We start from the raw sequence: 21,646 nt of genomic DNA, 5'->3' as shown, positions 1-21,646 counted from the left end.
TCATCAACATCGTGTAGTGTGGACCCTGTGGTAAGTAGATCTAAGCTACGTTGACTTGAGTTACACTGTTCACATAACTCAAATTGTGTAGCTTAGACCAACTTTTCCCTGTAGTGTAGACAAGGCCTTAGAAAGGGTGCCCACAAAGACACTGGGTAGAGGTCACAGTTCTAACTTCCCACTGAATTGTGACAGAAGGGAATCTTAGATTTATTGTGCACTTTTGGAAATTGTCTTAATATTTCCTCTCCTGTTTAAAACCTATTGTTGAAGCACTGTGCTTTCAGGTTTGCTCATTCTGCTTATGATTTTAGGAATTTTTCTTTTTCATCTGGCATTTTCTTGCTAACTAACAAGTGAGGGCTGGTGGCCTGCAGCAGTGAGTGTGTATACCAGTGATACTTAAATTGCCTTCATTTTTTCTATAATTCTTGGTGACTATTAGTTGTATCATTGGCATTTAAATTTGAAAATCTTGAAATTTCTTGAAGCTGAATATCACAACTTCGAGTGTATCGTTTTAACATCATTCTTTACTTCTTTCAGTGTTTAATTTGCAGGTACAATCTGCCTTGACAGTTCAACCTTTTATATGAGAATCATTATTTTCTTTTTAAATATGCATAAACAGAATGACTTAAACCTTCTATTGGCACTTTTAAAATATTTTGATACTTCATCCTATATTATATTACAAGGATGTTGGAACTCTTCTACATGTTTTCATACTCTGCTTATTTTTCGGCAGCTTCCTTTACACTTTTTGTGACATTTGAAATTCATCTACCTTATTGCTGTCTTCGTCTGGTATGGTTGACCATATCCCCTCTGTGTTAAGGGAAAGTTGTGGATTTCATTGATCATTTTAAGATCATGGATAAGATTGTTTCTGCTTGTCCTGATTTATTTATTCAGTTTTGTATTCTGCTTTCTAGTCCTGACTTCAGATTTTTTGCTTTTATCTTTTGTTAATAAGCACTCACTCTCTTAGCTTAATTTTAACGGAATTCTTCCATGTGAGAGCGATCTCCCTAGATTTCTGCTCTTCCCTACATGTTTATATGTGTGTATGTCTTTTGCACAGTTGTGGAGGCTAGTATTGTATACAAAAAATCCAACTCTGCCAAGAGACAGTGACTTTGTTTTTTGTCCTTTATATTTTATTATTGGAGACAGGACATCATCTTTTTCTCATTGCATCTGCAAGTTGTTACATAGGTTGTACAGACTTCTATGTGTTATAGTAACTCTAAAATCTTCTTACGTGCAATTGTTTTTCCACTTATATTTTTCTTTTTATATTCTTTGTTTCCATACTTATATATATCTGCACTGCTCTGTATTTGCCACTTATATTCAAGGTAACAAATTATTTTAATCTATCTTCATTGTTCCTCGTTGCTTGCTATACTTTTTCATTTAAAATCATGTTCAAACATGCAAATATTGATTTCGGTACCATCATCTTTATTTATATGACAAAACTGCAGATCCATTGCAAATCGTAAATAAGTAACTTAATAACATGGGAAAGATCTCTTTCTTGAGTATTGTGTGAGTCTGATGTTACTTGCCTTCATCTCTGATGCAACACTTTCAGTTGTTGTCTGAAAATATAAGCAGACAATTCATATGTTTTTCATACCAGAAATTTGACAGGTCTTCAGATATTAACTTTTTTTTTTACGCAAAGCATGATTTTGGGTAGCACAGAGTGCAAATATTTGGTATCATCATGTATTGTCACTGATGGATTCATATTGTAGACATTGTGATAAGATAAACTATCAGACTTTCTCTCTTTTTTCACCTTATAATTACTAAAGGTGATCCTGGTTTAAGTAAATGTCCCCCATCCTGTTTAGTCACCTCTAGTATTTGTGCATATAATTAACTTCACTGTAGTTGCCTATGTCACTTGCGATGAGCCATAATGTCATCCTTTCCTCATGTTACCACTCTACCAGAAATCTAACATTGGTACCTTCTTTGTGCTTTGTTAAATCTGCAGTGAAAGTGGGTCATCATCCGAGACTGCTATAACATAAAATATATGGGAGAAAACGGGTAAAACAGAGCAGGGCACATACAATTCTCCCCCAAAGAGTTCAGTCACAAATTTAATTAACACATTTTTTTTTTAATGAGCATCTTTAGCATTAAAATATGTCCTCTGAATGGTGGCCAAAGCATGAAAGGCTAAACATTCATATGCCCCATCTGACACGTAAATACCTTGTAATGCCGGCTACAAAAGTGCCATGTGAATGCCTATTCTCACTTTCAGGTGATATTGTAATTAAGAAGCGGGCAGCATTAGCTCCCATAAATAAACTTGTTTCTCTAAGACAGTGGTCCCCAACCTTTTTTGTCTGGCAAGTGCCAGATGACAAGCCACGGAGGACCATGGTGGCAGATGAGCATCAGCGGAAATGCCGCCGAAATTTGGCAAGGGCCACCTCTTTGGATGACGCTGTTTGTCGGCAGTGAACGTAATCACTGCTGAAAAAAATCTACAAAAATCCAATACTTTTCCTTTTAGTATTCAAAAAAAAAAATGTCTCTCCACACCAAATTATTGTTTCATCTTCTAACTGTCATATTGGTGTATTCCTACTTTTTCTTCATCCCAAAGACTATAGAGATATATTAAGTATATATTTTACTGAATAAGATTTCATTCATTTATCCTATTTGCATATTCTGAAACTAAATGTAGTAAGGAATTACTATAAATGAATGAGGAATCAGTAGCAATTAATAGCAAAGAAACATCTTATATGAAGTGCTTCATGGTAATATAACTGCCATTAAGGTGCTGTGACTTTTTAAAAGCCATTGTTTTTCTGTTCTAATCAATGATAGTGGCTTAAGAATAGGTATCTGTAAAGAAGCAAATGCTATGTTATCAATAACTTACACTAATTACACAACATTAGTTGTAAGTATGCATGCCTCAATGTAATACTCAAATGTAATTTGAATAAAGTTAAATTGATATGTTGGGTACAAAGTGACTTTAAATGTGTCCACATAAGGGTTTGCACAACTATAATAATATCGATTTAAATACTGATTTTAGTTAAACAGTAATTCTCGTATATAGATAAGGCTTTAGAAGACTCATCAATGTCAAAGGATCCTTAATTGGATCCTGGACCCCAAATGAGCCAAATCACTCTTGTTAGGACTCCAGTGATCCAAATTTGGCTCACTGGACATTAGATCCTAATAATGGAGTTGGTGGTGGTTTCCAAACCTTTTAAGAGTCGTAGTGCAGCGGTTTTCAAACTGGGGGTTGGGACTTCTGAGGGGGTCACGAGGTTATCACATGGGGGGTCATGAGCTGTCAGCCTCCACCCCAAACCCTGCTTCACCTCGAGCAATAGGTTTATTATAGTTTTAATTAAAAACACTTCCTTATATATTTTATAAGGGGGAGGGTTGCACTCAATGGCTTGCTATGTGAAAGGGGTTACCAGTGCAAAAGTTTGAGAACCACTGTCCTAGTGAACTTTGCAAATTCTTGAGGGGAGCTGCCAGACTTTATAAGGGGGTGATGAGGTGTTCAGGAAAAGAGTGAATGCCTCTTGCTCTCTTCTTCACTCTTGCAGATCTCCCAAGTTCTTTAGGAAGGGTGACAAAATGAGAGGATTGAAGGGAAGTTGAGGTTTTACCCTCTTGTGGACCTCCTGCAATTTGCGGGAGGAAAGAAACCCCACAAGGAGCCTCAGTAGTCACTCCCAAACCATGATCTTTGAGTGGGTTTGACAAGCTACTCTCAAGGCTTAGGACCAGATTTTTAGAGGTATTTAAGTCCTAAAGATGCAGTTAGGTACCTGTAGCCGTTTTTGAAAATCCCATACCACCAAACTCCTATTGAAATCACTGGGGGTTTGGTGCCTCTGTGATTTTGAAAATTCCACTGGGTGCCTAGCCTGCATCTTTAGGTGCCTGAATACCTTGTAAAAATCGGGCCTTTGGTGCCTGCTCTTTCAAGCTCTGAGGAAGCTTAGTGAGGCCCCAACCTTATGAACCTTAGGCAGAGCTAGTATAGGTATAGTTTTTTGTTTTTTAATGAAAACTTAGGTCCAAATTATTTTTAGGTCATCTGAACCATCATTCTCTCTCAATGTTACTATATCATGTTTTAATAAACTTGTAATAAGACTTTGAACGACTATATTTTAAATCTGGTTGCTAGAACTCAAGTACATTAAGTAAAAGAACACTTTGTATCTTCTTTTTTCTCTCCTGCACAGTGGCTGAGGGGAGAATGTACCAACTATTTAACACAGTATGTATTTAGGATGTCCTAATACAGCAGTTCTTCGTATGATTCATTTAAAATTTTTCGCAGAAAAGTTGTGTGTCTGTCCAGGAGCTAACCTACCAGCTTTGAGGCTTGTATTTTTACATGGGTTTGTGTTGTGCAGTGTATTTGTGAGGGATTTGGGGGGACAAGAGGGACGATCAAAACTGATTCACTTGAAAATTTCTTACTATGGAGCTAGTGCTGTTGCTGCATAATAATTAGAAAGTTGAAACTATTTTAGGACTATGAGTATGCCTTTGGACTCTGCAGCAATATCACTTTGGCAGTTTGCCAGAAACAACTCTTCTAATCTATTCCGCAGAAGAAACGAAATCAGTGTTTTAAAGGGAAATGTTTAATGTGAGATTTAAAAACCTTTTCTGAAAATCAATTAGTTATTCTAGTCTGAAGGAAAAAAACAATATCGGGTACTTCTTGAATTGGCAGGTACTGTCAATGAGAACTTGATCTGTTCAAGTAGATCTTCATTTAGAATTTTGTTCATTATCTTATTTCTTCATAAAGTCTTATGCAAAGTTTAATTTACTTGGCTATAGTTTGCATATAAAGTAAGGGTAATGAAGAACTCTTTAGTTTGGTGGTAAGATCTTATCTGATATTAATAGCTTTGAAGAAATTCAGTTTTTGCCATTTCTGGCTATTGGAAATGAAACTAAATTATTTGACTATTGTTCTGTGACTATATATGAACATGTTTCACTTCTTTGTATCTTTTGAAATAGATAGATGTCAGCAAATGATTTTGTTCCTATCATTACTGAGATCATCACTGAAATATCTAGAAAAACAAGGCTTATGAAGTATTGACAAATAGATTTCCTAAAAGTATTTATGCCGTATGTTCTACGTTGTGTAGCAAACATACTTTTTTGCTCCATCGCAACGTGTACTAGAAAACTTGAGTTTTTCAGTGGGCTGATGGGATGAAAGCAATTTGGGTTTTTTGTACTGCTGTGTATCAAGGTTTTATAACCATAAATTAGCAAGTATCTAGTAGACTTTTTTCTCCATTCAGTGAAACTCTGCATAAATACAAAGAAAGTAATGGGGCTAAAATTATAAGGCCTGTCCTGTGAATTTGATGACTGGGTTTTAGCTATGCAATTCAACTTGTACAGCTACATACAGCCCCAATCAACTTTGTGTGCCTGTAATATAGGAGGAAATGTTGTCCAGTGGCCAGGCAAGGGAATTGAGGGGTTTAGGATTCCTTCAGTCTGTTGCAGTTCCACTACTAATTTGCTGTGATCTTGAACGAATCACTTGCCCTTTCTGTGCCTTCATGCGCTCATTTTCTATGCTAGATGCCTGCCTGCCTACCTACCTCATATGGGTGGTATAAGACTTAACTTACATTTGTATAGTTTCTAATATAAGATGATAGATAAATACATCTTATTGTTGTTCGAGAAGAAATAAGGACTCTGAGCTCTGAATTACATGATTTTAGTAACTAAATTCTCAGTCTTAATGTTGTATTTAACTTCCCTCACCGTTTATTTTTAAACTTGTAACTGAATATCTTTAAGGGAGATTTCAGTAAATGCTCAGGTATCTTTGTGAACATCTGTATGTGAAATGGCTTAATGGACAGTCTTTCTTCTTCTTTTAATAAAAATAAACTTGAACCAAGAATAAGTACAAAAAATATCAGTTAAAAGCCAGTTTTAGTTTAAAGAAAATAGTTTCAGCCATTTGACGGTTGAGTATTCAAATATACACAAATGACAGCATTATGATTTAGAAAAGGTTGCAAACTTGTGTTCAATATTTTTTATACTATGAAAATTTGTCTGAAAATTTGCTAGTTCCAAACTACCTTCTCTCACACCTAGTTGCCTTTTCTATTATTAAATCAATACAACTGTGGTTTCTGAGGTATTGTCTGCTGAATACTAGGAACAGTTCGTCCTGAAGGTGGCACAAATAGATACACCAGACTTAGTTTTAGAACAGCACACTCAATTTATCTTCCTATGAAACATGGCAAAGGCATTAGAATTGCCTCAGCACTTGGTATGTTCCACATTGTAAGTTTTAAAACAAAAGTTTCTCGGTTTCATGAATCCAAAGATAAGGTTGTTCTTGAGCTCAACTGGCTAAATGTTTAAATTGAATAAAAATCCAAAATCACTTCTGGGTCACAACCAAAACAAGTTTTGGAGAAAGTTGAAACGGAGATCTAGGAAGGAAGTAATGCTTTGATATGACAGTGTTAAAAAAGCTGAATCAAAAGATTCTTTTTTCCTCATGGTTTCATTTGGAATATTAATGGGTTTCTATTTGTTTTCTGAAGGTGTGTTTTTATACTTTCCCCTATTTTTTTGCTAAGCCATAAATCATGGCAATTTAAACAGACTTGTAAATAGATTGAATATTAGGATTCCTGTATTTACCTGCTCTTATTCAAAAGACAAGCCAGTGAAGTTCTATTTTACCCTTGTGCTCCTCCTGCATGGAGTATTTTTCCTGTACAGTCACAGCAATTTCAAAACAAGTAGGGTTACAATTTTAAACTGCTGGTATCACTTCTGCCTGTTTCACACTGCTGCAGCATCATTGGTATCATGCTATTGTGCAGAAGCAGTGGTAGATTAAACCAAGTGACAAAAAGGATCTTTTCAAAAGTCTGTAGGAAAAAAGCCATGGTGTGTTTATCCATGGACACAACATTGTTGATTAAGGCTGTAATAAGAGCAATCTTTTGGTTTTATTACCTAAAAGCCACGACCTTTCAAAAGACTGCTTTCAGTTAATAGTTAATCTTAAGGAAAAGTGTCACTGGTAGAAGAAAAATACGTTACTGGAAAATAGTCTTGCACCTCTGCCCATCTGAGGTTAAAGCAGACAGGTTCCCCTTCTGCAAAAATCAGAAAAAATAAACTGAAGCTTGCTTTATACAGTAAATCCTGAAATGGCGCACTTTTGTCTTTAATCAAAACCAGCTTTTTAAACTTGAATTAAAAGGGAAAAAAAAAAAGAAAAGAAAAAAGCAGCCTCTTCATTTAAATATATCAAGGCTACTCTGATCAAGAAAAATACAGCAAACTCCCCCTGCTGGTGGCTTCATGGACACTTCAATTTGAGGAAGTTGGGATTGTGTTTTCTGACTATAAAAATACTGGGGAATTCCTTCTGTTTTTCCCATTCTGGTCTCTCAGTCTTTCTGAAACACTTCTGAGTAAACTTATAAGCTTAAATTTTAAGGTCTGTGTGATAAATGCCAGTTAATTTAATTTTGTTCCTTGTATTCCTAAATGAAAGTTTATAATATAGACCTTCAGGTGACAGATTACAAGGGTATATGTTTCTGTTGTGTAGCAGAACACAATAGCTAAGTATGCAGAGTAATTTACTCCATTAATCACATTTTAAAAATACCCAAAATATATAATATGGACTCTAGGGACTTTTGTTTGGGGCTGTGGGAAGGAATTAAAAAAAACCTAGTATATTATTATTTTATTATTTTGGAGGCTTTAAAATATTGTGATTAATTAAATGAGTAAAACATTAGATTGCAAGGCATTTTACAATAAATCTATATATCTGAAATTTTATTAACTTCTTTTTGCAAACGTTCAAAGCCTGTTCTCTCCTGTTCTTACATCTAACTTCTGTATAATATATGCAGTCTAGCTGAAGTCTTCCAATATCTGCTTTCTCGTCAGATCCCCAATATGGCCTCCTCATCACCTAAATATAATTCAAACTCCTTGGAGAGCTCGTCAATTAAAAGGGTGAGTGTAGCTTCTTCTCTATTATTGTGGCTATGTATTTTTTTTCCCCACTTTTTAACTCAGGTATCCCAGGGGCCATTAGCTTTCAGGTTCTTGAGCACAAAATGAATATTTATTGAGTAACTTTTATTATTCTTAACTGTATAAATTATTTCTATTTCCAAAATTGAAATGCAACTTGAAACAACAATAAACTGTAAGATTGAAGCATCAACCTGTGAAAACAAAGAAATGTCTTATCCCAGCATCCGAAAGTCAATCCTGTTTCAATTTGCACATTGCTTTGCACTTTTTCTAGTATTGTTGAATGTTGTAATTTTGTTACTATTCAGCTCTTTTTGTCTTTAGAAAAATTCCGTAACACAATTAATAAACAAGTTGTATCTTACTACACGTAGTAGCTGGCCCACTTTGAGATTAAACATAGTTACCTAAAGATAAGTACTCTCTCTGCTAAACTGCACTCTTTCATCACAAGTATTGGGAGAGGAAGTATTTTTATTTTAATTATTTTAGCTTGATTTATTCTGAGGCAAATAGATGCTGCTTCTTCATTACTTGGTGGACTGTGTATCCTTGCACTTAAGTAGCATGATAGAAGTTGATTTACTTGCTATTTAAAAGTATTTCTCACTACCTTCTACAGAAATACTTTTGTTGAACTACAGCCTTGTCACTGTTCTTTCTCTTAAAATCTTTATTAAAAAATATAAGTGCCAAATGTGCAAAGTGTGTCTAATAGTGAGATGAACATTTTGCTTATATAACTATTTGAAAAGTGGGAAAGATTTTTAAACTCTTGAACTAAGCAACTCTGATGAATAACTCTTATTCCAGACAATTGGAAGCTACAAAACCTTTCGAGACATTGAGATGTAGACATTTTATTCCAGTTAAATTCAAAAATTATTTTTGAATATTTCTCTAGCAAATAACATTAAGCACAGAGCTGAATTATTATTTTAGGGGTTCCTTATTATTTTGCTTTGCTATGTCAGTTCCTGTACTGAAGTTCCTATTCCTTTATGTACTAGATATTTCGTGTTTTAAAACAGTTTATAGCTATAAGATTTGAAAGAGTTGCACTAAGTATGAATTTGTTTTTATACCAACCTTTCTCTTTAGATCCCAAAAGATGGAACTAAATGGGAGCAAAATGAGGAAATACCTCGTCTACCAGGAGAAACTAGCATCACAGGTAAAAAATTATCATTGAACAATCTAACCTAGTGCATATTGAAGGATTAGTAGGCCATATATATGTAGTTTCATCTCTGCACTGTTGTGAATTTGTAGTGGAGTAACTTTTAGTGAACTCCCGTAAACAAACATTTTATTTTAAAGAACATTCAAGGTTGTTGAAGTCTGACATCCACGGAGTGCAAACCCTTAAATGCAAGGAAATGCCAAGATAAGGGTAACCTCTTAGTTGTAACTTACTGCCCATACAGCATGTTTGCAATGACAGGACTCCCACACTCCCTTTTTATATGCTGCACATAACACATCAGTCTCCCTCACACAATAATGTGCAACTTTAACTACAACTTCAGCAACATTAGCATGTGTCAGGGTTGACTTGTGCCCACCTGCCAGGTGTTGCCCTGTTGTGTTAGGGAAGTATGATATTGTAGTGAAGGTTTTTGCATTACAGCATAAGGAAGACTGTATGTAGTGTTTCCTTATGTGTTGGAGACTGAAGGCTGGTCCTTGTGAAGGTGTGTAGTCTATCCCCCTCAGTGGAAAAGTGCTTTAGCTTGACATTTCTTTGGGTATGGCTGCACAGCAACTAGACACCCATGGCTGGCCCATGCTAGCCAACTTGGGCTTGTGGGACTCGGGCTGTGGGGCTGTACAATTGCCATGTAGACTTCTGGGCTCAGGCTGGAGCCCAGGCTCTGGGACCCTTCCACTTCTCCAGGTCCCTGAGCTTGTGCTGGAGCCTGAGCCTGGAAGTCTACGTAGCAATTAAACAGGCCCATAGCCAGAGCCCCGCAAGCCCGAGTTGGCTAGCATGGGCCAGCCGTGGGTGTCTAGTTGCTGTGTAGACATACCTTGGTCTAATGGTTTGTTTTGGAAAGATATCACACTGATGAAAACCTTAACTGGTTTTAAATATTTTTTTAATGTGAATTTTCTAGATTTTTAATAGAGCAAGTGAAGGAGGGAATTGGGGCAGAGTAGATTGGGGGAGGAGGAGTGGCTTCCCGGATTTTTCCTATATTGTTAGTGTACTACAGAATGAGTGGGAATTCTTGATGTGGAGGGTGGGTGGGGAGAATGGGCCAGGGGAATAAGTGGGGAGAAAAATGGATGTACTGCACAATGAAATCTCTGTTTTTAATGAGAGCAGTAACAACTACTATAAGATTTCTTCACAAAGCTTATGATAGATTTTAAGAGCAGTTATTTGTATATGTAGTAGTATTTCCTGCGTTGCAGATGCCCTCACTAATTGGTAGTAGCGGTACTGATGTATTTAGAATGCCTCCAGGGCTCCAGTATTTGCAGTATAGGCTACCCTGTGAACTGTTCTTTGGCTCTGGTCAAAGTGAAATTGAGTAGTTCTCTCCAGGATGAACTGTTAATGATGAGCCCCATCACACCTCTACAAATAGAATTGTGTACCTTGACACGAGAACTTGTTGCAGAGCATCAAAAGATGAAACAATATCAACATTAAGAATGTGTTCACTTTGGAATCTTAAAGGTACAGTCCAACCGCTATAAAAGAGAGAGATTTTAAATCTCACTCACTTCCTCATGTTTGTGTAGTTCTTTCACACGGGAGTGAGGAAGAGGAAAATACCGATGTAGTTAGAAATCAACAGACTTGGGGCGTGTGTAGAATCTGAAACATTCAGCTTTTTTTCTAAAGGTCTGTTAATTAACATGTAAAAGTTTTCCCCTCATGCAGATCCTTCTCTTAATAAAATTTGTATTATGAGTACAGTCATCCTTTTTAAGTATGTATTATAAGTACAGTCATCCAACGAAGTGGGTATTCACCCACGAAAGCTCGTGCTCCAATACGTCTGTTAGTCTATAAGGTGCCACAGGACTCTTTGATCCTTTTTACTGCTTCTTATTAGTGTTGTCCTTAACTCCTAAATTATGCTTTTTTCATAATTTTTTAAAGGTAAATGCTGTTTCTCATTTACAGACAAGGAAGTTATCTACGTATGTCCATTTAATGGTGCTGTTAAAGGAAGACTGTATGTTACAAACTACAGACTATACTTAAGAAGTGTGGAACTAGTGAGTAGTGCGTGTAAACATTTTCACAATGCAAATCTGCATAACTGAAGACCAGTAATAAGATGCAATAGTTTGTTGTTGTTTTGGTCCCTTCTGGCCTTGAAATCTATGAATCTCTGCCCGTGGAACTGCAATGGTGGGGGAATAGCAATGGCTGTTCAAGAAATTATGAGTTCAAAACAGAATAAAACTAAATCATGGGCTGCTCTGTTGTAATCAGACTCAAGGTCTTAGAACCCTTGAACTGAGATCATTGCGATCTCAGACAGCTTTTATTACTTGGATGTAAAAAGTTGGCAATATTTAGATGCAAAAAAAGTGGGCAATTTTCCTCTTCAGTGCTAAAGTTCATTGCTGTGACAATAGTTTTACATTGCCAATACAAGAGTTATTTATTCCTGCAGCAGAGTTCATGTGAAGAAAAATAGAGCTGTCACAAAAAAGATTTGTGTTGTTAGCAAAAGGAAGCTGATATTCAGTTAAGATAGTAGCAGAAATATTAGCTTGTAATAATCAATATGGTATTAATTTTACTGCAGAAATCTTTATTTTAAAAAAGTTAGTATATCATTTTTCAGGTTTCGTTGTCTTAGCTTAGTTTGTACTCTTACAAATGAATGCAGGCAAGATTGTGGTGTTGCCTTTGAAAGATGAAAACAATTTTCTCAGATATCTATGCAGTCATTTATAATTTCAAACATTAACAGAAAATTACAAACTAGCTCAACTTATTTTAAAGCTATATTTTTCTTAATTATATGAATATTGTTAACACTTTTGAGAATGAATCTATTTGTCAGACAGATCCAAGCCAATAGTCTTACTAGAACTTTAGCACCTCTGGATAACTAGCTATATTCTTCTCAGTTCACTGATTTGTATTCTATCTGCAATTAGACAGTCAGAGCTAATGTAATGTCACTACAAGGTGTCTTCTGTGCTTTTCCCTCTTTTCCTGCTTCATCAGTATCTTGAGTGAAACGAGACACAAATTGGCAGTTCCTGGAAAAAATCAGATAGGCAGGGATATAGAGTGACTTCACAATTTTTCAGCATACATTAGGGGGGAGGACTTATCAACAAGTCGGTTTTGGGTCTGCATTGTAAAGTTAAAGCAAGAAACAAACTCATTTACAGAATACATGACACCTGCTATCTATATTTTATGACTATAATAGACTACATATCTTGTGATTTTAAAGAAGTTTTGTCTGAAGCTTAATGGCAGTAATACTGTATTTACTTTTATATTTTATCTTTTCCTTCCAGGATCCAGTTGTGATATTAGATGTTCCTCTGGGTGTAATTGCAAGGATTGAGAAAATGGGTGGAGCTTCAAGTAGAGGAGAAAATTCCTATGGACTAGATATTACTTGTAAAGTAAGATTTGCAACAATTCATTAAAGAGAGAGAATTCGTGGATGTCAATTTTTTATTGCATACGTCTTTTGCAGAAATTAGAAAACAAAGCATTTTGTTCATCCAACAATCAATGGGATTTTAATCACTTTTATGAAAGAAGGCCATAATTCATGCACCTATAGTTCCTTATTTTATGGACCCTAAAGGTCATTAATATATTATTTTATATATTTCTTAAAAGACCCACCCATTGTCTTATAGGAAGGGTCAAATAGTTGTACTGGGTTTCATTGCCAGAAAAAGGATCTTAACCCAAAGGTGCAGGCATACTTGTAAAACAATACATCCATTTTCTTAAGTGTCACAAGATTTGTGGCTATGTATATTGCCACAGAAAATATGGTCATGAGTTTAGTTCCTTTTTGATAATCCAGGAGTCCTCTGTATAACTCTTGAATAGAATATGTAAGCCACAGAGTCTGTTCTCCACATGCAAATTTCTTAATTTTAAAGTTAATCAAGAGGAAACGTCTGAGGACAGTGTAGTCTAGACTGCTTGTTGGCAAAGTACTAACGGTGTAAACATAGAATAACTCATAATCCACAAACATTCAATAGCCCATGAGACTTGCTAGAGAATCAAATAATATTGCTTCTGACAGTTTTAAGCCAAAGGGGAGGAGCACCAGTATCGCACGGTAAGGTAAAACTCTCTATTCCAATCATATGTTGCATGTGAAGTTATAAAATTCTTTATGCCCTAAAATAAAGTACCTTTTTTTTTTAACACCAAAAATTAGGAGATGTCTTTAAAATGAACATTCATATTTGTTTTTGATACATTGAGTACATTCTAAATCATGTTAATCATATAATACAGTATTTATAAACAAAGTAAAGATACTGTATTACTTTGCTTCTTTTTTAAAAAGGTAATTGTCCTCATTTTAGGATATGAGAAATCTACGGTTTGCACTGAAACAAGAAGGTCACAGCAGAAGAGATATATTTGAAATCCTTACAAAATATGCTTTTCCCCAGTCCCATAATTTGGTAAGTTAGCACTATTGTACTGTTTAATCCCTTTTTTAAATGCAGAATTATTTCCTCACCATTCTCAATTAATCTCTGTATCTGGTGACAGGCACTGTAGATGCATAGAATTATAGAACTGGAAAGGGACCTCGAGAGGTGGTCTAGTCCAGTCCCCTGCATGACTACTTAAAAAAAGAGTCACTACCCCATGCCTAATCTATACAGAAGAGCTGTATTTCTTGAAATTCATTTATATTAAGATCTTTGCCATTTAAAAACATCCAAGTATCTCTACTGTTATTAAATACATAGACTTGTATCTTTCCAGTCCCCTGTGACCCATACAGTTGTTATCATTGCCGGTCAGAAAACATGAGAAGTTACATCTTTCTTGGTCATGTTAATAAAATACTATTTAAGCTGTTTGATTTCTCCCCTTCTCCCCCCAAAGGCTGAATTGTTTGGCAGTCTCCAAAGCAATCAGAGTTCCTTGGTGTTGCTGAAAATATGATTTCATAGAATAAAACTGACATTTGTGGGCAAGTACTCCATAATGTAGACTCCTCTTAGGCATTTTGGAATAAAATATTTGAGTGAATGAAATTTTGTATTATGCAAAAAACAGAAACAAACCCTATGAGGGACAAGAATTATATAACTTCTGCTTGGGAAATAAAATAAATGCCACTGCAGGTTTAAGCTTAGAAAAATTGCTTTCATATTTCATAAGCGAATATATATATATTGCAACAATATATATGTTGCATCAATTGGTATAATTATACCAACTTTTTGCTTAAAATTCAGCTCCCCTGCTCTGTTTCCTTCCTGGTTAACAATCTTTAGTGCTCTAATAAAATGTAAAGCACAACTAGCCTTTGAAACTTACAAGTTACAGGTAAATGAGTGCACATTTTTGCAAGAAAATAAAATTTCTGAGACAAATGATAATTCTAAGTGCTTTACATGTAAAGCCTTATTGCCCTGGCCTGTATTCTGAATCAGTTGCTTAGTTACCATCCTGCTTAGGCCATGTCTAAACTTCAAAAATAACCATGGTTAAACATACAACATGGTTTGTCCACAAGCATCTTTAAACCTGGTTATTTTTATATTGTACATGGGGCCATAAATCAGAGTTGACACTCAGTGTTGTGTGATTAATTCTGCCCCAGAGACTTTCCCCACGGTGCTTAATTACTCAGTAGGTAAGAAGTAGGAATTTAATGATGTAAATTTTGCTATAGTTAGAGAGAATTTTCTAGTTTCAAAAACAAATGTTCAGAATATTTGCAGCTGCTAGTTGCTGTTTAGAAGTGGCACACCAGTCTGTCATATACTTACATCTAATCTCCTTGTAAAAATATTTCCAACTTTCAAATATTTTACTTATGTTCCTTCTAGGTGCCTTGGTACTATGTATGCTTGATGCTGTCCTTGGTGACACAGCTTGATATTTTAAGAGATTCTAAGGACCCCTTTCATGCAGGTCCCATAATTGGGTCAGAGTAGCATGGATTCATTTTTATTAGTGTATCCAGGCAACCTTCAAATACAATGTGATCACAGTAACTATAGCAAACATTAGCACTGCTTATTTGCAAGGAATAAAACATGCAGCATAAACACAAACTAAAAAGGAAATATAATAGTACAAACAATATTGGTAATGCCCTTAATAAACCTTGTTGCAAAGAATGATAAAGGATTACATTTAATACATATTTGTGGTCAGAGCCTAACATTGGCTCTCAAGGTAGGCTGGATTGTGAGAGTGACTACAAGTGAATGATGTAGAATGAATTGCTGCATCCTGTGCCCATTTGTTATCTTCTAAGTTCAGGTTCAGTCCTCCATGGTCTCCAAAGTCTCGTCCACTCAATACACTCCTGACTAGCCTGTTTGAGTTTAGTAAAAATTCACCACACATACACAAGCCCATAATTTAAAGAACCCCTCTTCATGTGACTGATAAGACATTAAAAGTCTTTCCTACTGAATCCAGGGCGTCTACAGTCCAATCTCACGGTAGTGATCAGTCTTTAAAGAACCCCTTGCCCTCTATGTGTGTGCTTTTTTTTGCACACAGTGTTCAGAAAAGAATCATCATTAGCTAATTTAGGACCTTGTGCACTGCTTCCTGGTGTGGTGCTTTGTAAAAGCCAGCGTGGATGGGGTTATTGAAACTATTTCAGCCTTCTGAACCACTTGTTTCCCAACAAGTCTGTCTTCTGAGATGGTTAACTAGAAAATCACCCTTTTAGCTATCAAATCCAAATAAATATCATCTGCTTTAATTCTCTTAGGAAAAAAACAAAAACAAATTTAAGAGAATTATATGGAAAAGTCACTGTATCAAATATGAATCGGAATGTGATCAGTAATTGTTTACTACTTGTTTTCTTGGAACACTGTATTTAAAGAGTTTTAAAATGTGATACATTTTTTTAAAAGTGAAAAGTTTTATACCATGGATTCTGTGCTTCCACAGTTGTGGTTGTCGACTTCAATAACTTGCAAAACAGAGCAGGAAATGCATCCCTTTGTTTCTTTGGTTTAAATAATGTGCTCAACTATAGCAATTGACTCAATTTTTACTTTGAAAATAAAAATGAAAATTATCATTAAATGTATTAGCGACTTTTAGAACTAAATATTTCGCTTATTATTATTTTGGTCATTTGGGACTTTAAGGGGGTTTGTTGTGTACATAGTTGTGTTTTGCAGCTCAGTTTTAGTTTAATGCTCCAAGGTTAGCCATAGGCATAGCCATCCATTGCAGATGTTTTTGAGCTGCTGTTCTTTAAGCAAGTGCCTTACATTTGTCATCAGTCTGTTGCCATGGATATTTTTGAAGTACTGTAATAATGTTAGCAAACTAGCTGTTTTCACTTTTATTTGTCATGCGATACAATTTTATAGGTGGCAGTTAAAGCAAGCTGTTGAACCTGAATAATAAAGAGTATGTTTGGTTAAACTCCAGTAAGCATAATCTCTTCATAGATGTACTTTAAGAGCTATTGCTGAATAGCTTTTATAGCCAACTTATCAGAAAAAACTTTGTTTTTAAGAAAAATTTTAAAATGTATTGCTTAAGTTTCATAACTTCTAAATGCTCTTCTGCATATCTTTAAAAAAAAAAAATCAGAGGATGCCTTCCTTGGAGAAGATTCTACTTTTCTGCTTTGTCAGGTCCTGACATGATTGATGTGGGTTTCAGATTGCCTGTTTGGGCCAGCCATTGCCTAGGTAGAGTGCAGCAGGAGGAGGTGTGTGGTTTTTATGATCCTAGCTCCTCCTCAGTCTGCCCACCGGGCTTGTATGCTTCCCTTGGGATAAAAGACTGTTAAGTGGAAAACTGTATCACTTCCAGCCCACATTGTGATAGCGGGGAAGACTTTCTCTTGTGATAACTCCTACCCTACTCCATGGCAGTCTCGTGGTACATTAATAGTCAGAATAGACTTAAATTATGGGCAAATGGCCTGTTTCTTCTGGCTGAATAAGTAATTAGTGCCATGTTTCGATGGTCTTTGCTGACAAGATCAGCGTTTTGTTGACTATCGGCTTTTGGGTCTGCAAGGAGTTTTCTCCCATGGCAAATTGGCTGTTCCTTAAATATTTTATTATCTTGTCTAAAGTGTCTGTCAGAGATCACTTAATCTAGACTTCATTACTGAGCCAGGGAGGTTCCTGGTGGAGGAAGAGTGAGTGAGCCCATGTGAAACGAAGCTATTCATTTAAGACCTATTACATTGTGATGCATATGGAAGAGTCCCTTATGGTTTTTGGTTGGTACCACGTCTAGTCCAAGCACAGAGTGGGAGTAAGATGACTAAGGGATGGGTTGAGAGCTGGCGTGTAGACAGGCCTTATGATCAGAATCATAGTTGAGATACTCTGATGTGGAGGCTAGATTTCTTCCTTAGGGAACTGATTTTAGGGAGTTTCAGCCCAGTGATCACAGTGAGTGATGAGTGGGGACACTGTGCCTTCTGCCCTGTCTCATGTTTTGGACCTCTTTAGGCTCTCACATGAACAGATTTATGACAGACTGAACATGGCTTTGCAATTAAAAAAAAAATCATTATCTAGGGAGGTACGGAGAGGGCTTCAGGTCGTTTTGTTTTGTTTTGTTTTTTAAAAAGCTCAAAACATGACTCTGACCCGTGACTCTAACTAAATTTCGAGCTCTCCTATGGGACCCTGAGAGCTATGAAGTTAGGTGTGATGGGTGATCAGTAAGTGGATGCACTGCGGTGCATCTAAGGTTGTCAGCTACCTTCCAACGTCACTTGGTATCTCCCCATGTGAAAGCATGATTTTCTTGCTCTGGTGTTTCTCTTAAATTGTTTGCAGTGCTTCTTAACAAAATGCTTCCTTGCTAGGCTATATAGAACTAATTTGCCTGGGAGAAATCCTTAAATGAATGCAGCTTCTAAAGAACAAACTTAAATTGCCCATCATCTGAACAGTGTTATATACTCAGATCATATTTTTTAAATCTGAAATAATCTGTGTGTTTCAGATGTTTAATTTCTGCCCAGCAGCTGCTTCATTTCCTGTTCTTGGAACTATATATTTAGATTCTTATATGGTTGTCCATCACTGTGGTATTACAGCTCACTGTATGCACTGTGGGCTGACGATATTCATTTAACCACTGTTTTCTGCTGGAGCAAGGGGTTTGAAGAAAGCAACTTTACTTCGTATAGGGAGGCCTACCGACTCCTGTACCAACCAGTGGGTAGTACTGACCTTAGCACTCATCAAGCCAAAAAGGAAACAGCAGTGAGGCAGAAAGTCTGATGAAGAAAAAGGCTAGATTAACAGATCCATCCCTGATGTTGAGCTCTGCTTGTTAAAGGCACCGCCCATCTACTAGCTCCCTGCATTATGTTGTGAACACATTTTTATTCTAATAATTTAACAGTTACAAGTCTATTTGTGTCTGTGGCTTTTTATGTATTTACTATAAATAGTAAAATTATCTTAAATTTGTGATTATATAAAGTTACTATTTGTTTATCATTGACACCTTTGAGTCTTAGGTCCTCAACGTGAGGCTGTTGAAATTTCTCTAGGCCTCAGGGTGTTTTGATTTTTGACTGTTACAGAAGCAGAGTAAAAGTTGATCCTGACCATCAGGCACCGCATTATGCTGACTATAAATGCTGCTCCATATGCTCTCAATGTTTTCCTTCAGGACCTAAGTCTGCTTAGCATTAGGTGTCCGATTTGGTGAAGAGACCTAAAAAGGAAACTCCAAGTAGCTGCCTTGCACAGAAAATAACTTATCTGAAGAGCTGGTAAAGATAATTTTACAGAGGGTGAAGGAGACAAAAGGTCATATTGCAGTCTCCTGTGCCTACAATCCCTGCGTTAAGCATCTTGGGTCGCTCTTTTAAAGTAAAGAAAGGAAGGGCTGTGCTTTGCAAGCCAGCTTTCATGTGGATGACTGACTTCAAGGAAGTGCCATATTCAACTGCATGGTGCATTAAGGCTTGTCAGTACCAAAAAGCCCAAAGGCAAGGTTTTTAAGAGGTTCCAGAGCATTTAGTCAGCTTGGGTCCTGACTATTGTGCAGTAAGGCTGCATGATCAGGTTTCAGAAAACACTCCAGATTACCCCACTCTGAGGATATTTTTGTACTCCTTAAATATAAGGGTGAGATCAGGCTGGTGAAACACTCCTAAGGTCACCATATTTTCAGCATATGGAAGCAGATTTAGGTTTCAATCCAGCAAAACACTTGCGTAACTTTTATATGTGTGAGCACTCATTTTGACCTCAGTGCAACTATTTATGTGAGTAAAGTCATGCACAGGACTTTGCAAGCCTGGGGCCCTACTGTTAATACTGCAACAGTTAAATCTGTATGCATGATGGACAAGCTATCAACTGAACAGGATTCAAAACTACTAAGCTACTTTGCTTTTTTTTTTTTTTTTTTAAAGTAGAGCAGTAACTTTGAAAGTAAACTTTAAAGGAGTTACCATAATATAAGCCACTCCATGCCCTAGTGTTGTCGATTTTAGTTGTACTTATGGAATTATTTTTTAAAATTGTATATGAAATTCATGACACCTTAAATTAGGTATAAATTGTCTTTTTAGGTGGCTTTGTAGGCTTACTATTTTTTATAACTTGTATTAAAGCTGCGTTTTGCAGCTAATATCACTTTTTCCTTTTTGAGAGTAGGAGAGTGAGCTAAACTGTAAACCGAGTAATTAAAAGCTGCGTTTACAGTACACTTTTTGGATTTAGAGGAGCTGCATTTTAACGCCGTAATCAGGTATGTTTTGTCTGGTGACATTTAGACGCAGTGGCTCTTTTTCTTTTCTTCTTTTTTTTAAATTGAATGATGGGTGAAAAATACCAGCTTGATCAGTCAAGTGAAATATAAAGATTAACATTAAATATCTGTCTTATGCTAAGTGGTATCCATATGGCCAACTAACACAAGTCTTTCTAAACCTTAGAACCTCCAGGAATCTGCGGGAATTTCTATTGGGAAAATACACTGCATGCTAGAGAATTTCATTTACTTTTCAGTTTATAAAATGTATCTATTAGGTACTCTTGGCATGCATACAAAATTTACCTAATTTAAAAATCCTAAATTGACACAATATCAAACTCCTAGAACCCTGTCTCCTGTAGTGGAAAACACACTGGCCTAAAACTAATGTGTTAAAATGTTTCTTTATGTATAAGAGCAACACATTAGTTTAGTTTATTCATCCCAGATTCTAATATCCAATTCATGTGTTTGGGTTATTTTTTTTCTCCATTTCCCTGTGTGCTGAGACACTGAAAATCAATTAAGTTAGTTTCACTGTTAGGATCTTGGCACAGAAATGCTTATTTTTAAAAAAAATTTCCAGGGAATTTTTTAAAAAACAGATTGTTAGGGAAACATTCTATGACCGTATTATTTTTATTTGCACATGTGTATATGTATGTATAGATGTGAACTGTAATGTCACTTGTCAAAAAAATTGTTCCAAAATTTCCCTTGTGATGTTGTCTTTTATGAATCAGTGCATGGAAAAGCTAATTCCTGTTATATAAAGGCATATATATTGTTTGAACAAACCTGATTTAAACTAGAAAATCCAAAAATAAGATATGGAGCTTAGGGTATTATTATGTCCTTAATTCACCCTGTCATGCTGTAAAGCACAAAAATACATTGTCCTATGTATACCTGCTAAAGTAACAAAATTGTCACGGATATTAATACATCCTCTGTCAAGTAGTGCACCCTAATGCTCAGAAGGTTGTTGAATTGTAGCAATGAAAAAAATGGTTAGTATATGTCAATATATTAAAAGCTGGAGACTTCTGTATAGAATAGTAAGTAGTCTTGAATTGTGGGTGATATTTGAGGCTGTACAAGTTAGCTGGGCTGGTTCACATGTTGACTTTGTGCTGTTCAGTAAGGAGGGACAACTTAAGTAATTTTATTTAGATTTAAAAATACTCAAAGTACTGAGGTCAGTTGTTTTAAGAACCAAATAAAAGTGGCATAAATGCTTAGATTTCTGAGTTACTGCTGCTGTGGGCAGCTGGCCATACATCTGCAGTGAAAAAAGCTGATGGGGGAAACTCACATTAGCAGACATTGCTATATGTACAGCAACATTTTTTGTTTTTTGGCACTTATGCCTCTTGGTAGGTAAACTTACAAAGTAACAATGAAAGGTAATGCACAATATAATCAGTAGTCCCTGGAATAATATTTTATTGTTGCCATTATTGAATATTGAGTTACTGTTATTTTGCAAATACACTTAATGAGGTAAACTACAAATTCTGCTTTTTGATATAGAGTACAGCCTGCTGCAGTGTGTGTTTCTTAACTTCACATTGTAAATGTTAGGCTCCCACAGCCCAGCTAATACTCTGACCA

General features: G+C 36.0%; 1 protein-coding gene across 2 annotated transcripts in view; it reads left to right on the top strand.

Annotated features, from left to right (window-relative positions):
- The window catches only part of MTM1 (myotubularin 1), a 58,168-nt gene that overhangs the window by 8,302 nt on the left and 28,220 nt on the right, over positions 1–21,646 (top strand). For both annotated transcript variants that reach the window (XM_030575162.1, XM_030575163.1), the window contains 5 exons: positions 8,008–8,076; positions 9,202–9,274; positions 11,240–11,334; positions 12,604–12,714; positions 13,648–13,749. In XM_030575162.1, the coding sequence (XP_030431022.1) occupies positions 8,017–8,076; positions 9,202–9,274; positions 11,240–11,334; positions 12,604–12,714; positions 13,648–13,749 (441 nt within the window). In that variant the 5' untranslated portion in view covers positions 8,008–8,016. The remainder of the gene's footprint in view (positions 1–8,007; positions 8,077–9,201; positions 9,275–11,239; positions 11,335–12,603; positions 12,715–13,647; positions 13,750–21,646) is intronic.

Source organism: Gopherus evgoodei, chromosome 9 (genome assembly GCF_007399415.2).
Source record: "Gopherus evgoodei ecotype Sinaloan lineage chromosome 9, rGopEvg1_v1.p, whole genome shotgun sequence".
In the NCBI taxonomy this organism is placed as follows: Eukaryota; Metazoa; Chordata; order Testudines; family Testudinidae; genus Gopherus; species Gopherus evgoodei.
The sequence above is the reverse complement of the archived record's forward strand: the minus strand, read 5'-3'. Positions and strand labels throughout refer to the sequence as shown.